The sequence below is a fragment of the Alternaria ventricosa genome (assembly GCF_023758065.1).
Source record: "Alternaria ventricosa strain BMP 2768 chromosome Unknown scaffold_4, whole genome shotgun sequence".
In the NCBI taxonomy this organism is placed as follows: domain Eukaryota; kingdom Fungi; phylum Ascomycota; class Dothideomycetes; order Pleosporales; family Pleosporaceae; genus Alternaria; species Alternaria ventricosa.
In genome coordinates, this window is record NW_026055684.1 from 761,908 (window position 1) to 785,694 (window position 23,787).

Genomic DNA, 23,787 nt, shown 5'->3' on the forward strand with positions numbered 1-23,787 from the left:
ATACATGTGTTAGCCCTTGAATATGACCAGTTAGAGTACGGTAACGCTTACTCCCAAGTCCTGGAGATCTGGTAAATCGGGATTGAAGTACTCGTGCTCAATCTCGAGAACGAGCGCCGAGTCTGTTCGATAATTATTGGCTCCATCCCGGAAAACCGCATTGCGAATAGAGCAGTCGTCTATGGTAGATCCTTTTTTGCACTTCTTGAGGATTGAGTAGATGCGTTCATACATCCGTCCCTGTTGGAAAGTTCCAGCGTGGGTAGCTCCCTTGCCGAGACGAACATCAACACGATACCAGCCTTTGAGATGCTTCCACTGTTCCTCGACATCGGCAACGTGAACGTCGGAGCTGGCAGTCGACAACGTTGTGTTTGCGCTAGTAAAGCCGTGGAGCTCGGCGAGCAAATCGTCTTCGGACGGGATATCCTCTGATGATATCTGGGAACTAGCGGAGGCGGGAGAAGTACCAAGAATCGATGATTCTTGGGGAATTGTTTGCACGGAAGAAGTAGGAAGAGTCGACACTTCTTGAGCGTCGATGGCGTCCGGGGCTGCGATAGAAAGCGCGAGAAGCGCGAGGAAGGCCCAGAGGAGGGAGAAGGTGCACTTCATGTCGGCCGTGGTTGATCGCGCTGATTTTCGGGTTGCTGTTGGAGGTGGAAGCGTGGCAGGGCGTTGATGAGGGCAGGGGCAGGCGGAATTATATAGTGCGCAGGCGCAAGTCCGAGATAGAAGTGGGCCCGACTGCCTGGAGGCGAGGGAATTTGTGCGGTGAGTGAGCGGGTGAGAAGGGAAGGAGTAGAGCTGTGGCGTGTTGTTGTGCGATAGGCGCGGCCGCGACTGGGAGTGAAAGGGCAGGCGCAGAAGGGTTTACTACGCTCATCTCATAACAGCTTGACAAACCTAGACTTGATATAATCCAGTTAGTGAGACATTGTAGATGGGAGACAACAGGTCGGTGACAGAAACAACAGTTGTCTCCGCGGTCATCCTCTATGTCATTTGGTGGCATTCCGATGGACGGGCGCTTTGCACTTTGTCGCGTCCATATTCTTCTCCAGTGCCATCCGGAAGAATGCGTATTGTTTGCAAGAGATAAACGCACAGATGGCTGTGAGGCGACTTCAGCAATGTCAGTCTATCGAGGTAGTCGAGAGTCGACAATGCTCTGGTGTTGGAGAGTCAGCGAGTTCCGCTTATGTCATCTCCCATGAAGCCTCGGCCTAACCTCCGATGCCCATCTTCTCCTCTCTTGCGAAGCTCACCAATCGCGTCCAGTGACTCCCAGGGGTGCGCAGCGAACTATCCGTCATGTCATACCCGGCGGGGAAGCCGTTGTACTCTTCTACTGCATAGATTGCTAACCTACCGCACTGACCATGTCTACAGCTCGCCTTCTTCCTTCGTCACTTGTGCGGGTCGCAGGGTCATTCACACGGCGCCCCCAATGGCTCTATCCACGACGTATTACTCGGGCGCTCACAACATCGTCCAAGAACCTGCACGCGTCCGTTGCGGCAGGCACGCGGGTCGATCACGCCGAAAGCAATGACAACCAGACAGTAGCAGCTATGGGCCGGACCAAGTCGGGCAAGGCCCTCAAAGTCCGCAAATACCCAGCCTTTGAACGCCCCGAAGACGAACGCCTCTACCGTAAACAGCATCTCGCGGCTGCCTATCGCATCTTTGCATCGCGCGGGTTCGACGAAGGTGTCGCCGGCCATATCAGCGTGCGCGACCCAATACTCACCGACCATTTCTGGCTCAACCCATTGTCGGCGCATTTCTCCCTGATACGCGTGTCGGACCTGATACTGGTGAATGAGGAAGGCGAGGTGGTGCAAGGTGACCAGCCCATCAATGCGGCGGCTTTTGCTATCCACAGCGCCATACACAAGCGACGGCCAGACGTACATGCAGCGTGTCATGCGCATAGCGTATATGGCAAGGCATTTAGCGCCTTTGGTAGGGAACTGGACATGATCACTCAGGATAGCATCCGCTTTTACAAGAGCCACGGCGTATACAACCAATTTGGCGGAGTCGTGCTGGCCAGCGAAGAGGGCGAGAGGATTGCGGATGCCTTAGGTATGACCCCGTCTACATTCATACTCCACGCTGCTGATCACTTGCGCAGGCGACGGCAAAGCGGCTATCCTCCAGAACCACGGCATCCTCACCGTGGGCAAGTCCGTCGACGAAGCAGCTTTCTGGTTCCTCTCCCTCGACAAGACGTGTCAAGCACAACTCCTCGTAGATGCAGCGGCCGCTGGAAGTGGACACAAGCCCAAGATCATACCGGACAGCGAGGCTGCCGAGACATACAAGCAGGTTGGGACGCCTGAGAAGGGATGGCTGGCATTCCAGAGCTACTACGACGAAGTACTTGCCAAGACTCGAGGCAGTTTTTTGGAGTGATTTGAATACCCTATCGCTCAGCGAGGCCAGAACAGCCAAAATAAAATGCGAGACCTGTGGCAATTGGTGGAGGCCCGGGTTGGCGCACGCGACGCGTTCGATTTAGTCTCATTAAGGCAAGCGTTAGTCGCGTCGACGAAAGTCGGCCTGTCTTCCGTTCGATAGCCATGTCTAATCAGCATCATTGTCACACTCCGTGGACACTCACTTCTTCGTAGCTATGGCCGCTTGGATTTTGTACGCATACTCACTAACCCTGTGACATGTTCGGCGATCCTGGGGGCCGTGTAGATTCAAATGTTGAAGCCATGAACACTACACACCAGCAGCGTATATTGCACTATCCACCACTGCCACTATTCAACGTCGATTTCGGCATCAATGAAGCTTAGCCGAGCATTTTGAATACAAAAAAACTTGTCGTCATTTAGTGTGGACAGAATGGTTCTCCATTGTTATTGTGTCTAACATGTTGCTCAAACAACTTTGGAACTTCGGGGACGCGACCCTTTCACTCCTGCACAATTCTTGTCCCGCTACGTCATTTCGCTGCTACTTTTCCACATGCAGCGTTCCTGTTTGTTTCCCGAACTCACGTCGCTTGCCGGCAGTTGATCATCACGGACACGGCAAGCCAGGCCACACGCGCACTCGGATCGGGATCAGCCTTCCCTCTATCTCTCCCTAGAACAATGCCGCCTAAGAAGAAGCTCAAACCGACACTGGAAGCCGCGCCAGAGACGCTGGTCGAGCGAAGTCGCTCTGTCTATGGTGACAGCCACGCAGCGACTGAGAAAGCCATGCTATCCGCACATGCTCAACACCTATGGAACGCCGGTGTGATCGACGAGCACATGGTCGCAGAGCTATCGAAAGCCAACCACAAACCCGACGTACACAGCGTCAGATATACAACAGACTACCTCGCGGCTCATCCAGACTACACGGGCGAGGACGCCGACGAGATACCAGCTATACAGACTGCTATGAAACACCGGAGAAGCAGAGACGAGGCACAAAATAGGGTTTTGGAAGACTACCGGGCGGGACGCATCGATCTCTGGGGTCAACCAACCGGACCTCGGATTGATGATGACGGCAGGGACTTACTGCCGCGCACTCAAGGTACCCACCGACAACATGGGATGCCAGGAGCCGCTACGCGAGGTGAACACATCGGCGACACCAGCGAGATAGATGACAGTTCATCCGACGGTTCTGCATCTCCCACAATCACAGGACACGGGCGCTGTACCGATCATCACCAGAAGGAAAACACACGAACATCTGTAGCCAACGCTTCGAAGCACTTCGCGATTTCACCTATCAGAGAAACTCTGCCAGCTGCAACCATACCATCATTCGAGCAACGAATAGCGCAATTCCAATACACCCCGGATCTCCTACCATCTGCCGCCCCGTCTACAGCGACATCCTTCAGCAGCCCCACGCGCAAACGCCTAAGCCGAGCAGAGCCCGATCTACATTCTGGGATTGCACTCGACCAAGCGATCTTGATCTCCATATCCCCTTCACGATTGTCGACCCAGCGCTCAATGCAAGCTCGCACCGTTGTACCACTACAGCCTCTACACGGTAACTCAGACTACACCGATCTCGATTACTACAGGGCAGCAGCGCTCTGCCGAAAGCGCGGTATACCGAGTGGCGGGAACGTGCATGAAGTGCGAAACCGCCTTGTACATGACGATAATGCCATGAGCGAAGGACTTCCGCGTGTGATGGCGTCGTCGATATATCGTAAGGCGTATAAGACTGCGGCACCAGGTGAAGAGGAGATCGGTCGTTGATGGGTATCGTGGTGATGGATTTCAAAATTTGCGCGACGATGTCGACTCTAGTTTCCAGCGCTAGAGTAGTGGTGATAGAAAACTACAAGGTCACTTTACTCGTTCGTGTTCCTTCTCACCAGCTCATTCTCCAGTTCTTGCCTCTCATCAAGAGTCAAATCACTTTTCGCTTTTCCAATCTTAACGCCCAAGAACATAATTATCAATCCTGCCCCTGCGAGTGCAGTCGCAAGCCAAAAGGCCACCTTGTAACTCCCCCTTCGTCCCCTCTCCTCCGTTTCGCTGACTGCGAGGTCTGCAAACGAAAGGAAGACGGCGATACCTAAGAACAACAAGGAGTTCATGAAAGATCCCGCTAGCCCTTGACGCGCTTTTGGTAGCGAAGTTGTGATGAAGATGTTGGCGACGTTGTAGGTGATGTCGATACCGAGTGTAGCGCAGATCATAGCGGGGAAGATGTAGGCCCAGTAATTGAAGTCAACAGGGAGGATGGCGAAGAGAAGCGTCGATAGGATGTACGCGGTACCGCTGATGAGAAGGAGGATGCGGCCTGGTAGGAGGTGCAGAATCAGGCCGCCGACAGTCGCTAAGATCAGTCCACCAACGCACATGGGTGTAAACCATGCGGCAGTAAGCAGCGGACTAGCGCCAGCGACCTGTTCGATGTAGAAGCTCGCATAGAAGATGAAGATTCCAAAGGTGCCGTATTGGAAGAATAGCGCAAGGGCAAGTGGCTTCATACCCTTGACACGGAATAGGTCAGGGGGTAGGAGAGGCTGTTCAGCGACCCAGCCTTCGATGTAAACGAATACACCCAGGAAAATCCAACCGATGACGAAGGTGACGGGAATGTAAGGTGTCGCCCATCCTTGTGGTGCATGGCTTCCATCCGTGAGCGCAAAAACGACCAGAACCAAACCCGGGACTACAGTCGCTGTGCCCCACCAATCCATCTTCACACCCTTTCCTTCCTGTTTCGCCTTCTCCTTTTCTTCTCTCGGGTTGGGAATGCAAAGGTACGACGCAACGGCCACGATAGCGAGGATGATCGATCCAATCCAGAAGAACCAGCCCCAACTCATAAACTGTGCAGCGACACCAGCGAAGAAGATACCAGTGAAGAAACCAACCGGCGCAAAAGCACCGTATAAGCTGAAGACGAGGTTCTTGCGCGGCCCAGGACGGTAGATAGAACCCAGCAGCATGATACCGCTAGGCAAGAAAGCCGCAGGACCGAAACCCTGTAGCGCTCGACATACGATGAGCATGACATAGTTTTGTGAGAAGCCGGCTATGATTGACCAGATCAAGAACCAAGCTAACCCGATGTTGAAGACAATGTATCCTCCAAACATATCAGACAGTCGGCCGAAAGGCAGTAGAAAGGCTCCCGTCACCAGTGAGAAGACGGAAGCTGGCCATGTTTGCGCGTTGGATGGGATATCGAGGGCGGAGGTCAGGTCGGGGAGCAGGATGTTGAAGCCGGAGATCATGTACTCCGCTACGAACATAGATCCCAACAGGGCGAAGCAGAAACCTAGCTCGTGAGGTAGGGAGCGGAAGGCTGAGGGGCGTTCGCGGCCGAGCCGCTCGATGTCGGATGGGCTGTATGAGGCGCCATGTTGTGGTGGACTTCCCTCTTCGACCTTCTCTAGCATGGGGGCTGGATCGGGGGATGGGTTCGCGTCGCTTGGGGTATGTGCGGTAGTCTCCATCGGGTTGTTGGGCATTGTATTGTTTCCCGTGATGGGCTTACTGGTATTGGATGTTGTAAAAGTCAACGTAAAGCCATCTAGATGTTTTGTCTTCGAGTTGCCCAGCCACGCTAGGAGAGATGAGATGGTATGAATCGATATGACAAAAACTCTGAACAAGACTACCCAATTCCATCAAAGTCTCACTCTTTCTATACGTTGTTTTCGGACTCCGCAATGACCGCGGACATTGTTGCTATGTGTAATCGAAGACATTTACTCGGGTGCTGAGGCTCAGAGCATACAGCCAAGGGCAAATCCTAGCGGTGACTGTGACGTCTGAGCATAAAGCCGTCACGATGTGGACCGTCGATGCAAAGATTGAGTCTTGGCTGCTGCATCGAGCCTAGACGGATCTATCGAGGTCTGGGGCGAACGGCAAGTCAAGCGAACCATGCGCGCAATTCCCCTCCTAAACCCGTCTTTGTCAGCGCCCGGAGACATGCGATTTGCTTGCTTCATCTTCGGGCTGCGCACTCGGTCAACATCGGTTTCTGTAGCTGCAGTCCGCCAGGTGTGACGAAATCCTGCATCCACATCAGTCTTGAGGGCGTTAGTAACCCAGTGAACCCGACCCTTCGACCGCCACAAGCAACGCGAAAGATCTCCACCCCACCAAACCTCACGCACCTCAATACAGTCAACCGTCTACACATCTCGCATGGCGACCATCCAATGAGCGTGACGCCCTTCAATCTTCCGACCAAAGCGTGCCACAATTGCCGGAAGCGACGATGGAGGTGCGACCGGTCGCTGCCAAGCTGCCAGAAATGTTTGTCAGCCGGGACGGAATGTCTGGGTTATGGCAAGTTGTTTGTGTGGAATCGCGGGGTTGCGAGCCGGGGCAAGATGATGGGCAAGGGGTATGAGGAGAAGATGGAGCACGATGCTGGTGGTGTTGCAGCTGCGACGGAAGGGGCAGCCAAGACTCACGACGTACCGCCGAGGTTGGTTTGGGAGCACGAGGGCTCATCGCAACAACACCAATACCCCGAAACCGAATATGAAATCGTACCCGCAGGATCGGTAGCGGAATTTGCCCGGATGTCGGCAGTGGAACAAGATCAGACGATGGCGATGACTGCTGGCGTGCACCGACAGATGACAGACCCTTTGGTCAACGATCTCGATCGCAACTCGCGATACTATCTCTACCACTTTGCAACACAGCTGTGCGAAGTCATGGTTGTGTACGATGAGCCTGGGCAGAATCCCATCCGCGACCTTATCCCCGCGACGTCTGCCTACCCGCTGCTCTTGCAGATCATCGTCGCCAACTCGGCGTTTCACGTCTTCAATATTACCCGCAACCCCATGGGCCAGTCGGCTTACCAAGGCGAGCGGAGCCCGACCGTGATGGCCTATTACCAAGCTGTGAGCCGATTTGGAGGTCCGCTGAAGTCGTCCTATAGAGACGCACTCGTGGCAAAGCAGCAAGCGCTCTCCTTACTCGCGAAGAGCGTGACTTGTGTGAACACCTCGAACATTGACCTCATATTGATCACTATCCTGCTGTTTGTCAACTATGCTCTGGTAGAGTCGGGTAGAGATAAGTGGAAAGTGCATATGGACGGTGCGCTGAAGCTCATCAAACTTCTGGGTGAACCAGAGTATATACAGCGACCGATGAGTAGACTTCGCCAGACGATTCTTTCAGACTTCCTCGTATTTCATATCCTCGGATCGACTTTCAGCTTCACGACGCTTCCCGCGTTGATCCCGGAAACCATCGAGTTGGACCCGATTCTTCGGTACGCGGAGACGAATAACTACCTCTCTTGTCCTGGACCGTTGTTACGTGTAATGCTCGAATCGTTCGCGTTGCCCGATAGTCATGGGTCGCCTTCTGAGACCACCACGCCCATATATCTCCAAGAGCAGGTGGGTGTACTCCTGCAACGCGCGCTCGACTTCGATCCCATTGCATGGTCTTTTGAGTTTGAGCGTGCATCGCCTTTCGACGATATACAAAAACGGATTCGAATAGCTTCGGCACATCGATCGGCAGTCTGCATCTATCTCGCTCGCGTACTGCCTTCCACAAACCCTCTTCTCGATCCAGCAAGTGGCACAGCTCTCGTCAGCCTCACCGCTCTCGCCGACGACGTCGTTAATCATATTTCGCATCTTGAGCCTGGAGACGCACTCTTCAAATCAATCTGCTGGCCGTTGTTCCTTGCCGGCGCCGAGTCGGAGGACCCTAGTCAACGCGAGTGGATCATGAACACACTGGATGAACTTTATGGTCAAATGTTCTGGGGCTACCTTCATACGTCAAAGCGCGTGTTGGAGGCCATTTGGCGTTTCAAAGACTCAGCTGGCCCTGGTGCCGGCAACTGTTGGGTGGAAGAAGTTAAAGACCTGGGCAACGACATCTTGATCGCTTGAGGATTTGCAGCGGCCAAAGACAGAGTATTAATGTGCGAAATAACAAATGCGAATGTGCGACCGGGGAAAAAGTGCCCGCAACGGATTACTAGCATGCAGGCGGAACGTAACCTGGGTGGTAGTTACACCACATTACAACCCCATATCCTGGAGTGCACCTGCCGTGACACTCGCTTCTCACGCGTCAGTCGGATCCCCATGCGAAGAAGCAATCTACTGCTGGGATCTCACAGACCATTTCTAGTCAAGATCGATGGTTGCGATGGCAGACACCAGCTAGTCTAGTCCGGTCGATCCCCAGGTGGTCGGTAGCGGGGTATTCGTCACGGGTACCTCAAGCTGCGTGCGCCGTGTTATACAAGCAGTTGGCTTCTCGAAACATGCAAGGCGCATCGCCCAGGTTGCCTTATCACCTCCTTTGAGTTCTGGGTCGCATATCCGCGCTACTTCAAAACCCTACTTTATGCTTCGAGCTGCTTTGACGCCAAGACCTTCAAAGTTCTGCGCTCGTGCGAAACTCCATAATGCGCATATGGCGTGCCATCGGAATCCAACTCGGATGGGTCGCATATACGCTCTGCGCGGTACATTCGACGCGTTTACCTTTCACCAACCAGTTATCAGCACCTGTGGATGTGCAACCAACAGAACGCGTACACCAACTTGATGGAAAGCAGGTACCGTTGCTCGCGCAGAGGTAAGACCACAGGGATCTTCTTTTACAAAAATATTCGCAGCCTCCGCCTGTCGTGACTTATTATGTATAATGCTCGCTCTTGCAAGTACATTAGCGCATGCGGGTGTTGCCATTCTCGGACTTCGACGGAGGGTACTTGCAAGCCCCGCCCCTTGGCTTACTCTTCAAACATTGTTCATAGCCTGAACAGCCTCTTCAATATTGTTTTGTCTCATCGCTGTTGCGTAGCATCAACGCGTACAGCTTCTAAAGTCCGGATTCGTCATGTTTTTTACACCCTTCCTTCATCTGCTCATTCCCAGCCTCATGTTCACTACTAAAGTATCTGCGCAAATCAACAGCAACGACGTATTCGATCCCAAGGGGCGCACAAAGCTCGCGCTTGAAACTCTACAATCGTGGTATAACACAAGTACCGGCCTATGGGAGTCGACTGGGTGGTGGAATGGTGCGAATATTATGACAATGATTGGCGACTACGCGAAATCAGATACTGCAGATGAAGAATTACAGGGCCTAGCAAGAAACATTTTTGCGACTGCGTTGCTCAAGGCGCCGATCAAAAATCCAGACGCGAGTATTGATGAGCTTTGTGCTTATAGCACAACGCCAACTGTCGGCAACACGACTTGCCATCAGACTGCGTACACCAAGATACTCGATTCGAATACCAACGAGCCTCACACATTCTATCCACTTGGCTGGTACGATAATGGGGGGTCTTATCCCACCAGGCCAGATCCTAAAGACTGGCTAGACGGCTACTACGACGATGATCTCTGGTGGGCGTTAGCCTGGATCAATGCATACGACGTCACCTTGGACCCCACGTATCTCACCCTCGCGGAAGGCATATTCCTCGCTGTATCGCGTACCTGGGGTACTTACTGCTCTCATGGCGGTATCTACTGGAATCGGGAAAGGGACTACGTGAACGCGATCGCCAATGAGCTTTTCTTCAGCGCAGCTGCGCATCTGGCCAATCGCGCCCACCACGATGGAAAGAAGACCCTGTATCTGTATTGGGCGGAGAAAAGTCTAGATTGGTTCCTTGAAAGTGGTATGATCAACGAAGGTGGTACTATCAACGATGGGTTGACGGAAGATTGCGGCAACAACAACAAGACCGTATGGTCATACAACCAGGGCGTTATTCTGGGAGGACTTGTTGAACTTTACCAAGCCTCGAATTCATCCAGTCTCGCATATCTCATTCTCGCGTCGGAAATTGCGAACGCGGCGCTTGTCGCGCTTTCGGACGAAAACGGTGTCATACACGATGAATGCGAGCCAAAGTGTGGTGCCGATGGCGCCCAATTTAAGGGCATCTTCATGCGCAATCTGGTCAAACTTCAACTTGTGGCACCGGAAAAAGTGTTCGCAAACGCTATTCGCGTCAATGCGGGGTCTATCTGGGAACGAGACAGAGCGGTGACAGTTGACGACTTACCTGTGTTCAGTGTGAACTGGGCAGGGCCGTGGGTCACCCCGGCGAACGCAAGCACACATAGCTCGGCGATGGATGCACTTGTCGCTGATACCAAAAACGCATGTACGAAGTGCATGTTATTTTTCTAAATAAATTAAGAGGGATGTATAAGTAGTTATTTCGCTAAAGTACACAGAAATAGAAGTTGTTTACGCATTCTCTTCTACGTCCTTTTTGTCTACCTGCACTCCTGCCTCTACTATTGTGTTAACCTATTCTGCTCCTCTCTTTTTAGCAGAGTTCTTAAACAGGCGAAGTAAGAACTTCTAAATGCAGCGGCCTAGTTGCTATACTATAGGACTTTAGTTAAGTAGCGTCTCTAGGTGCAACTATTCGCAGAGATGCTGCATAGCCTTGTTATAGTAGACGCTAGAAGCATTACAGTTATTGTTTAGGCTAGTTATATTAGTATGTAAGTTTACTAGAAGACAGCGTACTTATAAGTTTTGCGTTAAGCTATTATCTAGAAAGAAGAGACACTCTGCGCTAAACTAGGTAACAAAGATATTAATTATATTACTAAGTTTATACTATAGTTTTAGCTCGCTTACTATATCTTCTATTAAAATAGTCTTTATATTCTTACTTGCGCTATACATAGGTGTAATTAGTTTGTAAAGATATTTCTGTATAAGCTTACTAATTTAGGTTCTAGTATAATTAGGTTACGTAAGCTTAATAATATTATACTACATAAGTATTATAAATAGCTACTAGATACAACTTATTCTAATCTAGCTATCTAAAGACTTTGTATAGCTATATTAAAGAATAAATGCCTCTCTACTACTATCTGCGCTGTAATAACTAGCTGTGTTAGTAAGCTTCTTAGTGTGTAGAAAAGTATATATATCTACCTTATAACGTTGTAGATGCGCTTTAACTACTAGATAGAGATACAGTAGTAGAAGGTTTAGTATTATAGCGAAAGAGCTCTTTCTACTCTTCTTAGTAGTCTTACAATCTCTGCTTAATCTATTACTATAATTATTTTCTATCTTTCTTTTCTTATATAGTAGTCTTTTACTAAGCTTAGAAAGGTAATAGTAAGCTAGTTACTTAAGAGCGCCTCTACAGGTCTTATTAAGATCTCTAGGCAGAATTTTGTAAAGAGCTGTAGTTATCTAGTATAGTTAGCTTACTAATATAGAGGTGTCTAGGTATTATAGATACTTACGCTGTAGTGTTACGATCTAACCTAGAGAATACCTAGAGGTTAGCGTTATTACTTTAAAGAATTATATAGCACAGTTATAGAATTATAGTATAAAAACTACACTATAGTTATATAACTACTTATTTATAAGCAGAACAGCGCTAGTTTTATATAAGCGCTTATCTATAAGTATAAGTAGTTAGACTAATAACTAGTAAGATATATTACTACTTATCTATAATTACTTATATGCTTATCTATAAGCATAACTCTTATTAAGTATATAGCTTAGATACTAAACTCTTATAGCTTAGTATATTTAACTTTATATAAGACTTTAGTATTTAATCTAAAGATTATACTTTTTTCTTAACTCTTTATAATATTATATTATTCTACTAAATATACTATTACACTCTTATACTATTATATTAATCTTCTAATTATGCTAGTATACTAACTTATTCTACCTTACTTACTTACTCTCTAAGAACTAACTCTTAGGTTATCTTAGAATAACTTTTACACTTTAAATACTCTTAAGATAAGTAATACTAAGATAGATACTTCTACTTTCTACGCAATAAAGGTTACTAGTAAAAGTAATAAGCCTAATATCTATAATAGAGAACGCTATAAGCTTAAAGATTAGCTACTCTAAGTTAACTATTACTTCTACCTTAAAGGCGACAAAGTTAATAATAATAATATAGTTATCTAGGCTACTACGTTTCTATAAGGTAACGCTAGAGAGTAGACTAGGCTAATTATCTATTAATATATAGACAACGCTATTAAGAATAATAATAATAAATATCTAGTTAAAGACTAGAACGCTTTTAAGATTTAAATGCGTAAAGTCTTTTTACTCTACTAGAAGAAAGTAATTACTAAGTAAAAAATTTAATAACTACGCTAAACGTAGTCTACTACTAACTACACTACTCTATTCTAATAGTACTAGGTAGTTATTAAATAGAACAATAATACTTTAATATAGATATATAAGTAAGGTCTTAAACTCTAGGTACGCGTAGAACTTATAAAGAGTAGGTTTAGTATTAGTACGCTTTAGAAACTTAAAAATAAAGCTATCTATATTAATAATAAACTCTATAGACTAAAGTTAAAAGAATAACTATTTATATAAAGAACGCAAGTACTAAAGAATATAAATAGAAATACCTAAGTTTACTCTAAACCTTACTATTTATACTCTAACTAAGAATATTAACAAAGCTATATACTTAGAATTCTAGAATTGTACGCTACTAATAGCTATAAACCTATATACCTTAATAACTTTAATAAAGAACCTAGATAACCTAAGTTTTATAATAAGAAGTAGAAGAAAAAGAAAAACTTTAACTACTACGCTTATAGTAAGCTAAGTTATATAGTATAGAACTATAAGAGCTAAGGCAAAGTAGTATAATAGCTAAATATCTTATAATCTATAGATTCTAACAACTAGAGAGTAGTATAGAGTATTAACTACTATTCTTAATGTAAGTAGCTGCGAAGCCTAACTAGTAAACTAAGTAATATATCTATTATAACTTTTAATAAGACTACCTAAGAAGATATTTCTTTAGATAAGTATAGCACCTCTAAAGAAGAATCTAAAAAACCTATAGAAGTTATAGAAATTAACTAGACTAAGTTTAGAAAGATAGAACTATTTAAAAATAATAATAGACTACTTACACTATATATTTAAGAAGACTAGATAATCTAACTCTTATTATAAATTAACTAACTACTATAATATCTTAATAAACCTAATATTAAGTATACCTATAAGACTCTAGATATTATAGCTAAAATATAAGAGAACTATTATTACTTCTTCTAATAAGTAATAGAAGATAAGAAAAATCTTCTACTATATATTATTAACATTATTTCTACCTCTAAATAACTAGACTAGGTCTAGTAAGCTGTTAAGAACTATAAGAACTCTATAATTAGTAATAATAAGGTTATTATCTAATACTCTAAAAGATTAGATTTTAAGATTAATACGCTACTTATATACTTAGAAAGACTACTAAAAGAATTCTTTAAACTAAAGAACTTCTTTAATAAGTTTAAAAAGTTTAATAAATACTATAATCTTCTAAAGAAACTTAAGAAGATAAGCTATAATAGTAAGAAGATATATAAGTAGACTATAAATGCTACAGTATTATAGAAGAACTAATCTACGCATTATCTCTTAAATAAAGAATAAGAGAAAGCTAAAATAGTACCTCTAAAGTCTAAGAAGAAGTAACCTATAAAGAGGCGTCTTACTAAAGTTAAGTACTAGATAGACTATAGAAACTTCTTATATAATAAACTTTTATAGATAATATATATTATAGACTTCTATCTAATCTACTATAGTAATAAGAATAGAGTAGAATAAAACTCTAGACTAAATAAAATAACGCTAAAGTATAAATAGTCTTAGTTTAAATGTACTATAGACAAGTGCCTAGTATACCTATAAAATAAGCAAACTACCTTCTATTTTCTTAGATATATTAACCTATAAGAGATTCTCTAAATATAATTAGTATTTAAAAAGAATATTAGAGGATAATTAGTATTAGAGTATAACTAAGATAACTAGTACCTCTACCTATACTCTAACTATAATAAATATATAATTGCTAAAGATTTCTATAGATTTAGAAAGGCTTTTTTAGACTAAGACTTCTAATAGAAGAAGCTAGTAAGAAAATTAATAGTATAAACTTCTTAGAACTTATTAGACTTCTAGTAAAGCTTAATAAAGTATAGATAAAGGCATTTATAGACTTAGAAGCTTAGGTAAGCTATATCTCTATATAAGTAGTATTTTAAGCTAGGCTTAAACTGCGTAGAAAGAAGAAGAGTTACACTCTATTTATTACTAATAGGCAACCTATACTAAGTAAAACAGAGATTACTTATAAAGTTACTAGAGTAACGCTTAACATCTATAAATACTAGAAAAAGCTAGACCTAGACGTCTTTAGATTAGCTACTTATAATATTATATTAGGCTTACTTTAGTTATAAGAATATAACCTACAAATTAACTAGAAGTTAAGAGAGTTCTTATTTAACTACTATAGATTAGACGTAACTATAAGCATGCCTATATATTATATAAAGCTAATAGTAGATAAAAAAGAGATTAATATAATTATAGTAAAGTAACTAACCTTAACTAAGAATGTCTTTAAGAAACAAAGGTTTAACTTAATAAATATAGAAAGAGAATTACTTAATTATAAAGTTAGAGTTTAGAAAAAACGTATAACTTCTAGTATTCTAAAAGAGTATAAAGAATTTAAACATCTCTTTATAGAAGTAGTAGATAGTAATATCTTAATAAAGTACTAAGATTAAGACTATAAAATTATTCTAGAAGAAGAAAAGAAACTACTCTTTAGACTAATCTATTTCTTATTAGAAATAGAACTTAATATTCTTAAGAAGAAGCTAGTAGATAACTTAAAGAAAGGCTATATTAGACTTTCTACTTTACTAGCAAAATTCCTAATACTCTTTATTCTAAAGAAGAAAGAAGAACTACTAAGAATATACGTTAACTATTAGAAGCTTAATAATATTATAGTTAAGAATTAATACTCTCTACTAAATATTATAGAATTACAAGATTAACTATTAAAAGCTAAGATCTTTATAGTAATAGATCTTAGAGACAGCTACTACCTTATTAGAATAAAGAAAAGTAAAGAATAGAAGATAGCGTTCTATATATAGTATAGATACTATAAATATACTATTATACTATTTAGGCTTATAAACGCTCTAGTAATATTTTAGGTACTTATTAATAACGTATTAAGAATACACTTAAACATCTTTGTTATTACTTACTTAGATAATATTCTTATCTACTCTAAGAATAAAGAAGACTATATTAAATATATCTATATAGTACTAAGGTGCCTAGACTAGTATAACTTATAAGTTAAGCTAAAGAAGTATATATTTTACGCAATAGAAGTACTCTTCTTAGGCTATATTATAGGTATTAATAAAGTATAGATAAGTAAAGAAAAGATTAAGCTTATTAAGAAATAGCTTTAACTAATATTAGTTAAGAAGATATAATTTTTCTTAGAATTTCTAAACTTTAACTAATAGTTTATTAAGAACTACTCTAAGATTACTATTTCTTTAACTAAGCTAATATAAAAGAATACGCCTTTTATCTAAAGTAAGAAAGTAGAAGATACGTTCTAGACGCTTAAGAATATAAGTATTACACTACTATACTTCTATATATTCTAATTAGAACAGCTACTACGTTTTAAAACTAATATATTAGACTTTATACTTAGAGGCTGCGCTAGTTAGCTATATAAAGGTAAATAGTACCTAATTACCTATTACTTACGTAAGTTCTTAGAGCTTAAAGAATAATACAACATTTATAACAAGAAGCTTCTAGCTATTATTACTTACTTAGAATATTAAAGAGTATACGCTAAAAGCTACTTAGAACTTATAATATTTATAGATTATAAGAACTTAGTTAACTTTACAACTACTAAGAAGCTTAACTACTAATAAGTTTAATAGTTAGAGAAGTTAGGCTAATATAAGTTTAAGATTGTGTATATACTTAGAAAAGATAATAGTAGAGTAGACACTCTTAGCTATAGATATAATATTATAGAAACTAAATCTATTATAGATACTATAATACTTAAAATTAATAATAATAAGTTATTAGAACTAGCTAAGACGCTAAACTTAATACTATAAGTTACTAGCAAAGTACTAGAAGAGTTACAAGAAGTAATTATTAAATAACACTATAACAACTCTATATATAGTTACTCTAGTATTACTAGAACTATAGAACTTATTTAATGTAACTATAAGTTTCTATATATAAAAAATAAAATTATAGCCTTTATTACTAAGTGCGTAGACTATTAGAAGAATAAGTATAGTACTTATATACTCTATAGAGAAATATAGGTAATAGAGCTACTTAACTAGCCTTAGTTAGATATCTCTATAAACTTTATTATAGGTCTACTAGTCTTAAGAGACTCTATAATATAAGTGTTCTATAATACTATTCTTATAGTAGTAGATTATTTTATAAAGTAAGCTAAGTACATTACCTTTTATAAGAACTTTATAGCAGTGCAGCTTACACATATTATTAATAATTATATTATCTAACACTATAGTATTCTAAAGTTAATTATTAGTAACAGAGATAAGCTCTTTACTTTAAACTTCTAGACTACTTTATTAGCTACTATTAGAACTTAGAGAAAGCTATTAATAGCTTATTATCTATAGATAGACAAATAGACTAAGTAAATAAATTATATAATAAAAGCCTATCTACGCATCTATATTAATAAATAATAAAATAACTAGGTATTATTACTACTTATAGTATAGATAGCGTATAATAATAAGCTTTCTAAGTCTATAGAACAGACTCTATTCTACGCGAACTATAGAAGACACCTAAATCTCTTTATATATACTTTTCTTAGTTAGAAGATAAAAGTAGCTATTACTACTACTAATAAGCTAAAGATAGTATATAAGTTACTTAAAGCAATACTTAAGAAGGCACAATACTAGAACATTTTATATATTAATAAGAAATAAAAAACAGCACCTTAGCTAAAGAAGAAAGATAAAGTTTATTTACTTACAAAAAATCTTCGCACTAAGCAACCTAATAAAGAGCTTAACAACGTTAAGGTTAGACTGTTTTTAATTTGTAACTAGAAGAGACTAGTTACGTTTATACTTAACCTTCTATCTAATATAAAAATCTACCTATAATTCTATATTAGTATATTAGAACTAGTAGACTCTAAGACGCTACTCTAGAAAACCTTTTACTTTAAAATAGAAGAAGATAATATCTTTAAGGTTAAATAAATTCTTAAACATTAATAACGTAATAACAGAATAGAGTACCTAGTTAAATAGTTAGAATATAATAATAGTAATAATATATAAAAGCTAGATATAAACTTTATAAACTACTAATTACACCTTTAGAAGTACTATACCTAGTAATAGAGGCATTAATTAACTCTATTATAGCCTACATAGCTAGCGAGAACTCTATACTAATAGAAGAAGTAGAATAGTTAATATCTTACGCTACTTTAGTTTTACTAGCTGCCTCTATATTAGAAGCTAAGTAAAGCGCCTTCTTACGCGCTTGTTTCTCTACTTATTTTAGAATTTTCTTATTCTACAGTAACTGCAAAATTACTACTACTAATAACTTTTTATTATTATTAACTTTCTTTTAGTACTTCTTCTAAGTATAGTCTAAGAACTTCTAGAACATATTTATATATACCTAACCTAACTAAGTGCACTTAGCATACTTTAGACAAAAATCTAGTATAATAAAATAAATAACTTCTTTAAGAAAATAATAGTTATAAGAAGCTTTAGTAAAATAGTTAGCTTAAGTAATTTTAGAGCTAAGGCGTAAGCAATATTAGTAGAAAGAGAATATAATAACTACCTTACTTATAACGCGGGGTAAGCCTTAGTTATTAATAGAAATAATAAATCTATTACGTAATTTAAGGACAAATCTATAGAGAAGAAGAATAGTATTATAATCTAACCTAGAGAATATCTAGAGGTTAGCGTTATTACTTTAAAGAATTATATAGTATAGTTATAGAATTATAGTATAAGAACTACGCTATAGTTATATAACTACTTATCTATAAGTAGAACAGCGCTAGTTCTATATAAGCGCTTATCTATAAGTATAAGTAGTTAGACTAATAACTAGCAAGATATATTACTACTTATCTATAATTACTTATACACTTATTTATAAGTATAACTCTTATTAAGTATATAGCTTAAATACTAAACTCTTATAGCTTAGTGTATTTAACTTTATATAAGACTCTAGTATTTAATCTAAAAATTATACTTCTTTCTTAACTTCTTATAATATTATATTATTCTACTAAACGTGCTATTATACTCTTATACTATTACATTAATCTTCTAATTGTGCTAGTACACTAACCTATTCTACCTTACTTACTTACTCTCTAAGAACTAACTCTTAGGTTATCTTAGAACAACCTTTATATATAGTTACTAAGAAACGCTTTAAGTGCCTGCTTTGCCTCTATAGTTAATAGCATTACAATAATAGAGAAGAGAGAAAGAGAGAGAAAAGAGAAGAGAGAGAGTAGTAAGCTTCTAAGGTAAGCTTATAATTACTGTCTATTAAGATAGTTATTTACGTTACTAGCTAGTAAAGAAGATGTTTAATCTAGAGTTAACGTATATAAGAGTAATTAATAGTAAACTTTACAAGAACCTGTAGAGCGTATATAGCCTCTACAACTTTACTATTATTTTCTAATTATATATAGATATATATAGCTTATTAGAGCTTAAGTCTTAGTTATATTAGACATTTCTAGGTCTTAGAGAGATATTATAGCTAGTAGTAAACGCCTAGAGTCTTAAAAAAGATCTTAGAGCTACTTAGGTAAGTCTTATAATATACACTCTAATGTATAACTTTACTACTAGCGTATCTTAGCTTACTACTTTATTCTGCAAAGAATAAAAGAGTGCGCCTTTTACTTACACTATAGTCTAGTTCTAGTAGAGCTAAGTTATTAAGATTATACTTTAGTATATAGTATAATTACAATAGCTTTAATGTTATTCGCTAGAGTGTATAGTATATTACTGTAGTACTATAGTTATTCTTAAAGCGCTTTATTCTATAAGATATTTTTAGGTGTTTAGAGTCTTGCAAAAGGTCTTAGAGCTTATCTATCTAGGTAGGTCTTACACTATATACACTAAGAGAAATAGCTTTAACGTAACTAAGACTATACTCTTATAGAAGTTAAAGGCACATTTCTTTCTTTATAACAAGACGTCTTACTGCTAGGTCTTACTATACAGAGATATAGATTTCTAGAATTCTATTTTTATATTAGATCTTTTTCTATTTATCTACTTATAATATTAGTAATTATTATACTATTATTAAAGCTAACTATAACATCTTCTAATTACTCTCTCTAGTTCTCTACGTATACACTTAAGCAGTCTACTAATATTAATCTTAACTAGCTTAACAACGTTAAAACTAATTAGCGCATTAACGTTAAACTTAAGTAGCTTTCTAATATTAAATATTATTTATCTACTAATATAGAGCCTAACAAGCTAATAGATGTTAAACTTAACTAGCCTACTAATATTAGTACTACGTTATCTTAGGCACAGAAGACCTAGCACAAGATACGTAATTACATTAGTAATTGCTTTAATAATCTACTTATAAACTCTTTACACGTTTAGCTATAGAGTAGCGCTAGTATAGCGTTTATATTTAAAGCTTTCTTCTATTTAGTTACGTATAAGAGTATCTCTTAGCTTGTTAATAAAGCTATAATCTAAATTATTAATAGTTATAATTATGTATTGTTAGAAGTAGTTATATAGATAAAAGTTGTTTGTTATTAGCTGCTATATAGCGTTTAGTTTATTATAGTATATTTACTATAGCGTAGAATATATTAAGAGTAGCTATTCTCTATTTTATTACCTACTTATCTTCTCTTTTACTTCTGCTAGTGTACACAGATATAATACTACGCCTATTTATTTATAATTACCTATTACTCTACGTTCTATATATAGTAAGAGCTATAGATATAGACTAATATATATAATAGCAAATTTAACTCTCTTATAATAACTCTGCGTAACGTATTACTATAGATTCTTACTAATCTTAAGCTAAATAGCGACACAGATTCTAGCCTAATTTTGCCTTCTATTGCTACGCCTATATATATAGATCTAGCTAAGATTTCTCTTCTAGCGTCTAATAACTCTAACCTTATATCTAAATCTAATAAAATTGTTAATAATAAGACGTAGTCTAAATTAATAACGTGTTTAATAGATAAACTCTTAAACAAAGATCTAGCTAAGGTTCTCTACCTAGAGTTTAATAACTCTAACCTTGTATCTAAATCTAATAAAATTGTTAATAACAAAACGTAATCTAAACTAATAACGCGTTTAATAGATAGACTCTTAGATAAAGGTTTAGCTAAAGATTTCTACCTAGCGTCTTATAACTCTAAACTTGTATTTAAAAGTAATAGAATTATAAGTATAGAAATCTACTATTAGTAAGGTAAGTTTTACTCTTTAACTTCTTCTTCTTATATGCGCTCTAATTTAAACTATATTAACGCTCTAGAACGCGTTAAGATAGTAGTAGCTACTATTAAAAGCTTAACGCCTAAGGCTAACGCTATAAGCTATTAGCAAGAGTCGCGAGGTCTAGTTATATATATATTATAAGTTATTAATATTGTATATATAGCTTAGAACGTCTCTAGTAAAGTATTTAATAGAACGCAGAGGCTTATAGTAAGAAACACTAGGCTTATTAATTGTAAGAGCCTTAGCAGAAGAAAGATACATTAATACTAGTTTCTTTTTATCTTCTATAGTAGTATAACTAATATAAATATATCTCTATTCTTTACAGACCTTTTTAAATAGATTACTAAGAGACGAAGAGTTAGTGTTCTAGAAGATAGTTATATAGAAACTAGTAAGTTATACACCTTCTTCTATTTAGAATACTATCTTATAGTATCTATAGCGTAAGTCTTTCTAGATACTATATATATTACTAAGATATAGGTTACTACTATTAAAATTAACTTTACTAGACTCTAGACTACTATAAGTAACATAGAGCTTAGAAGTAGAGATATCTAGTTAATTAGTAGTAATACACGTACGATATAATGCTTTAAGACCTTATTAATAGTATACTTAGTAATAAGTGTACTAATGCTCTAAGTATTAATAGAACACTAGAAGAAGCTTTGTAAGATATAGAAAATAGCTTCTAATATAGGTTCTTTGCGAAGTTATCTAGTCTACTATATCTTTATTCTAGTTAGAAGGCAGTATAGTATACTTACGTTAGCAGATCTTACAGGCGCAGAAAACAACAGCGTTAATTTCTAAGGCTTAACTAGCGACAAGATTAATATAGAGTAATTATACTTTAACACGTAGCTTTAATAGTACGCTAAGAATCTAATAAAAGTAGTCTTCTGTATAGGTACTCTTACTAACACTATATACTTCTTGCTGCTAAGGTTACTACTAAGCAAATATTCTACTATTATACACTTTTTCTATATTAATAAAGCGTAAAGCGTAGTTGCTTACTTACTACTATAGTTAGAAGGTCTAGTCGCTATTATGCAGGCGTATAAGTCTTGCTAGATACCTAAGTAAGATAGAGCTTATACTCTATCTTACCTATTAGCGAATATAAGATATTTAGAATCTTTGTAATAAGCTAATAAAAAGTATAGAAATATAGTAGGCTATATATAGAGTAACGTAAACTAAGTAGAGAGATTTAAGAGAGGTAGAGTTACATAAGTACAAGACGTAATAGCTATATATAGATTAATGTTAATAATATTATTAATATATATAACTATAGGTTCGAAGCAAAGGTTATATAGATGTAAGAGAATTTAATTTATATTCTTTACACTTACACTCTACTTACTAAGAGCTATCTAAATTAATTCTACGCTTCTTAATAATAAGAAATATAACGCTATATAGTTTTCTATCTCTCTAAGGTTATTAACCTCTTGCGCTAATAGAAAGTGCTACTTTTAGCTATACTATAACAAAACTAATATCTATTCTTACTACGCTGCACTACGCTCTTAGGCTTATTTATTACTAAGAAGCTAGTATTAGAATTCTCTAATTACTTCTTTGTAACAATATGTAATCTAAGAGGCAACTAGCTAGTAGAGTTAATAATATAAGCAGAAGTAGAAGAATTTTATTATTCTTAGTTTAATATATAGGCGTAGTTGTTAACTATAGTTATAATAGAACTGTCTAGTATCTTAATATTAAGTAGAGGGGTGCGTTTGTTATTTAGAAAAGAATTAGAAGTGTTAGCTTTCTCTATAGCTAGAGCGCCCTCTATCTTAGTGCTAGCTAGTAGTAGTAGAGATTTATAATAGATTAAACTATATATAACACTAGGTATATGTTTTACACTTATAGCGCGCAGCCTTTTATTCTATAGTAGAGCTTTATACTCTAGTCTAAATAGCTAAAGCTTTAAATAGGCTAGCGTAAGGTCTAAATATATCTATATAATATCTATAGCTGTAAGAAACTTATAGATAATATATAAAGTTATAGCACTTATAAGAACTACTTATTTACTAAGATTTGTAATAAGAACTCTAATCTTCTTTAATTAAGTAAGTTGTCTAGCGTATTCTATAAGATTAGACACTATCTTCTTAGTTATATCTAGTTTGTTTAAGAAGGCTAGAGTAATATTATTAGTCTAGTTACTTACCTTAAAGTACTAGACAGCGCTGTAGAGAGATATAGAGACTATAACAGCTAGGTGCATTAGAATTAATAATATATTAGTGTAGAAAAGTCTCTTATATAGCTATAAGGTTAAAAAGTAATATTAGTAATAAATTAAATAGGTTAAACAAGAACTTACAAAAAGTTATTAACTTTTAGATAATTACTATTAGAACTAACCTCTCTATAAATACGTCTACGTTTACTACTCTTTGTGTAGAAGCTTCTAGTACTAGCAAAAGAAGAGAGTATACATCTACTAATATCTATATTTTAACACTATTATTCTTCTTAGATAGCTCTATTTTAGCTATTTGTATATAGAGTATAAGACTTTTAAAGCTATAGTAGTTATATAGCAATAGCTATATAGTAATAGAGATAGTAATAGTAATTATAACTATAACTATAAAGACAAGAATAAAGATAACTACGCTAAACTATTAGTATATAGAAGAAAGTATAGGTAATCTATAGTTCTTATCTTTATTGTGTGTAATAAGCGATAAGATTATAGAGAATAAAGCACTTATTAGAGCTTATTACCTTTAAGAACCTAGTAATAATAGTATATAAAGCTAAGCGCTTAGGCAATAAGGTAGTAACTTTAGAGATATTCT

At 38.2% G+C, this 23,787-nt stretch overlaps 5 protein-coding genes across 5 annotated transcripts; 4 read left to right on the forward strand and 1 right to left on the reverse strand.

Moving 5' to 3' along the window:
• Positions 1–1,574: 1,574 nt before the first annotated feature.
• Positions 1,575–2,421, forward strand: J4E93_002934 (uncharacterized protein; the record flags this gene model as incomplete). Its single annotated transcript, XM_049340874.1, has 2 exons — positions 1,575–2,091; positions 2,141–2,421. 2 exons carry the CDS (start codon positions 1,575–1,577, stop codon positions 2,419–2,421), a joined length of 798 nt encoding a protein of 265 aa, XP_049201756.1.
• Positions 2,422–3,113: 692 nt separating this feature from the next.
• Positions 3,114–4,232, forward strand: J4E93_002935 (uncharacterized protein; the record flags this gene model as incomplete). The annotated part of the gene is made up of 1 exon (XM_049340875.1): positions 3,114–4,232. The coding sequence occupies one exon, from the start codon at positions 3,114–3,116 to the stop codon at positions 4,230–4,232; it is 1,119 nt and encodes a 372-aa protein (XP_049201757.1).
• A 95-nt stretch (positions 4,233–4,327) lies between these two features.
• On the reverse strand, positions 4,328–5,962 carry J4E93_002936 (uncharacterized protein; the record flags this gene model as incomplete). The annotated part of the gene is made up of 1 exon (XM_049340876.1): positions 4,328–5,962. The coding sequence occupies one exon, from the start codon at positions 5,960–5,962 to the stop codon at positions 4,328–4,330; it is 1,635 nt and encodes a 544-aa protein (XP_049201758.1).
• An 873-nt stretch (positions 5,963–6,835) lies between these two features.
• Positions 6,836–8,374, forward strand: J4E93_002937 (uncharacterized protein; the record flags this gene model as incomplete). Its single annotated transcript, XM_049340877.1, has 1 exon — positions 6,836–8,374. The coding sequence occupies one exon, from the start codon at positions 6,836–6,838 to the stop codon at positions 8,372–8,374; it is 1,539 nt and encodes a 512-aa protein (XP_049201759.1).
• Positions 8,375–9,377: 1,003 nt separating this feature from the next.
• J4E93_002938 (uncharacterized protein) lies at positions 9,378–10,649 on the forward strand (the record flags this gene model as incomplete). Its single annotated transcript, XM_049340878.1, has 1 exon — positions 9,378–10,649. The coding sequence occupies one exon, from the start codon at positions 9,378–9,380 to the stop codon at positions 10,647–10,649; it is 1,272 nt and encodes a 423-aa protein (XP_049201760.1).
• Positions 10,650–23,787: the final 13,138 nt, after the last annotated feature.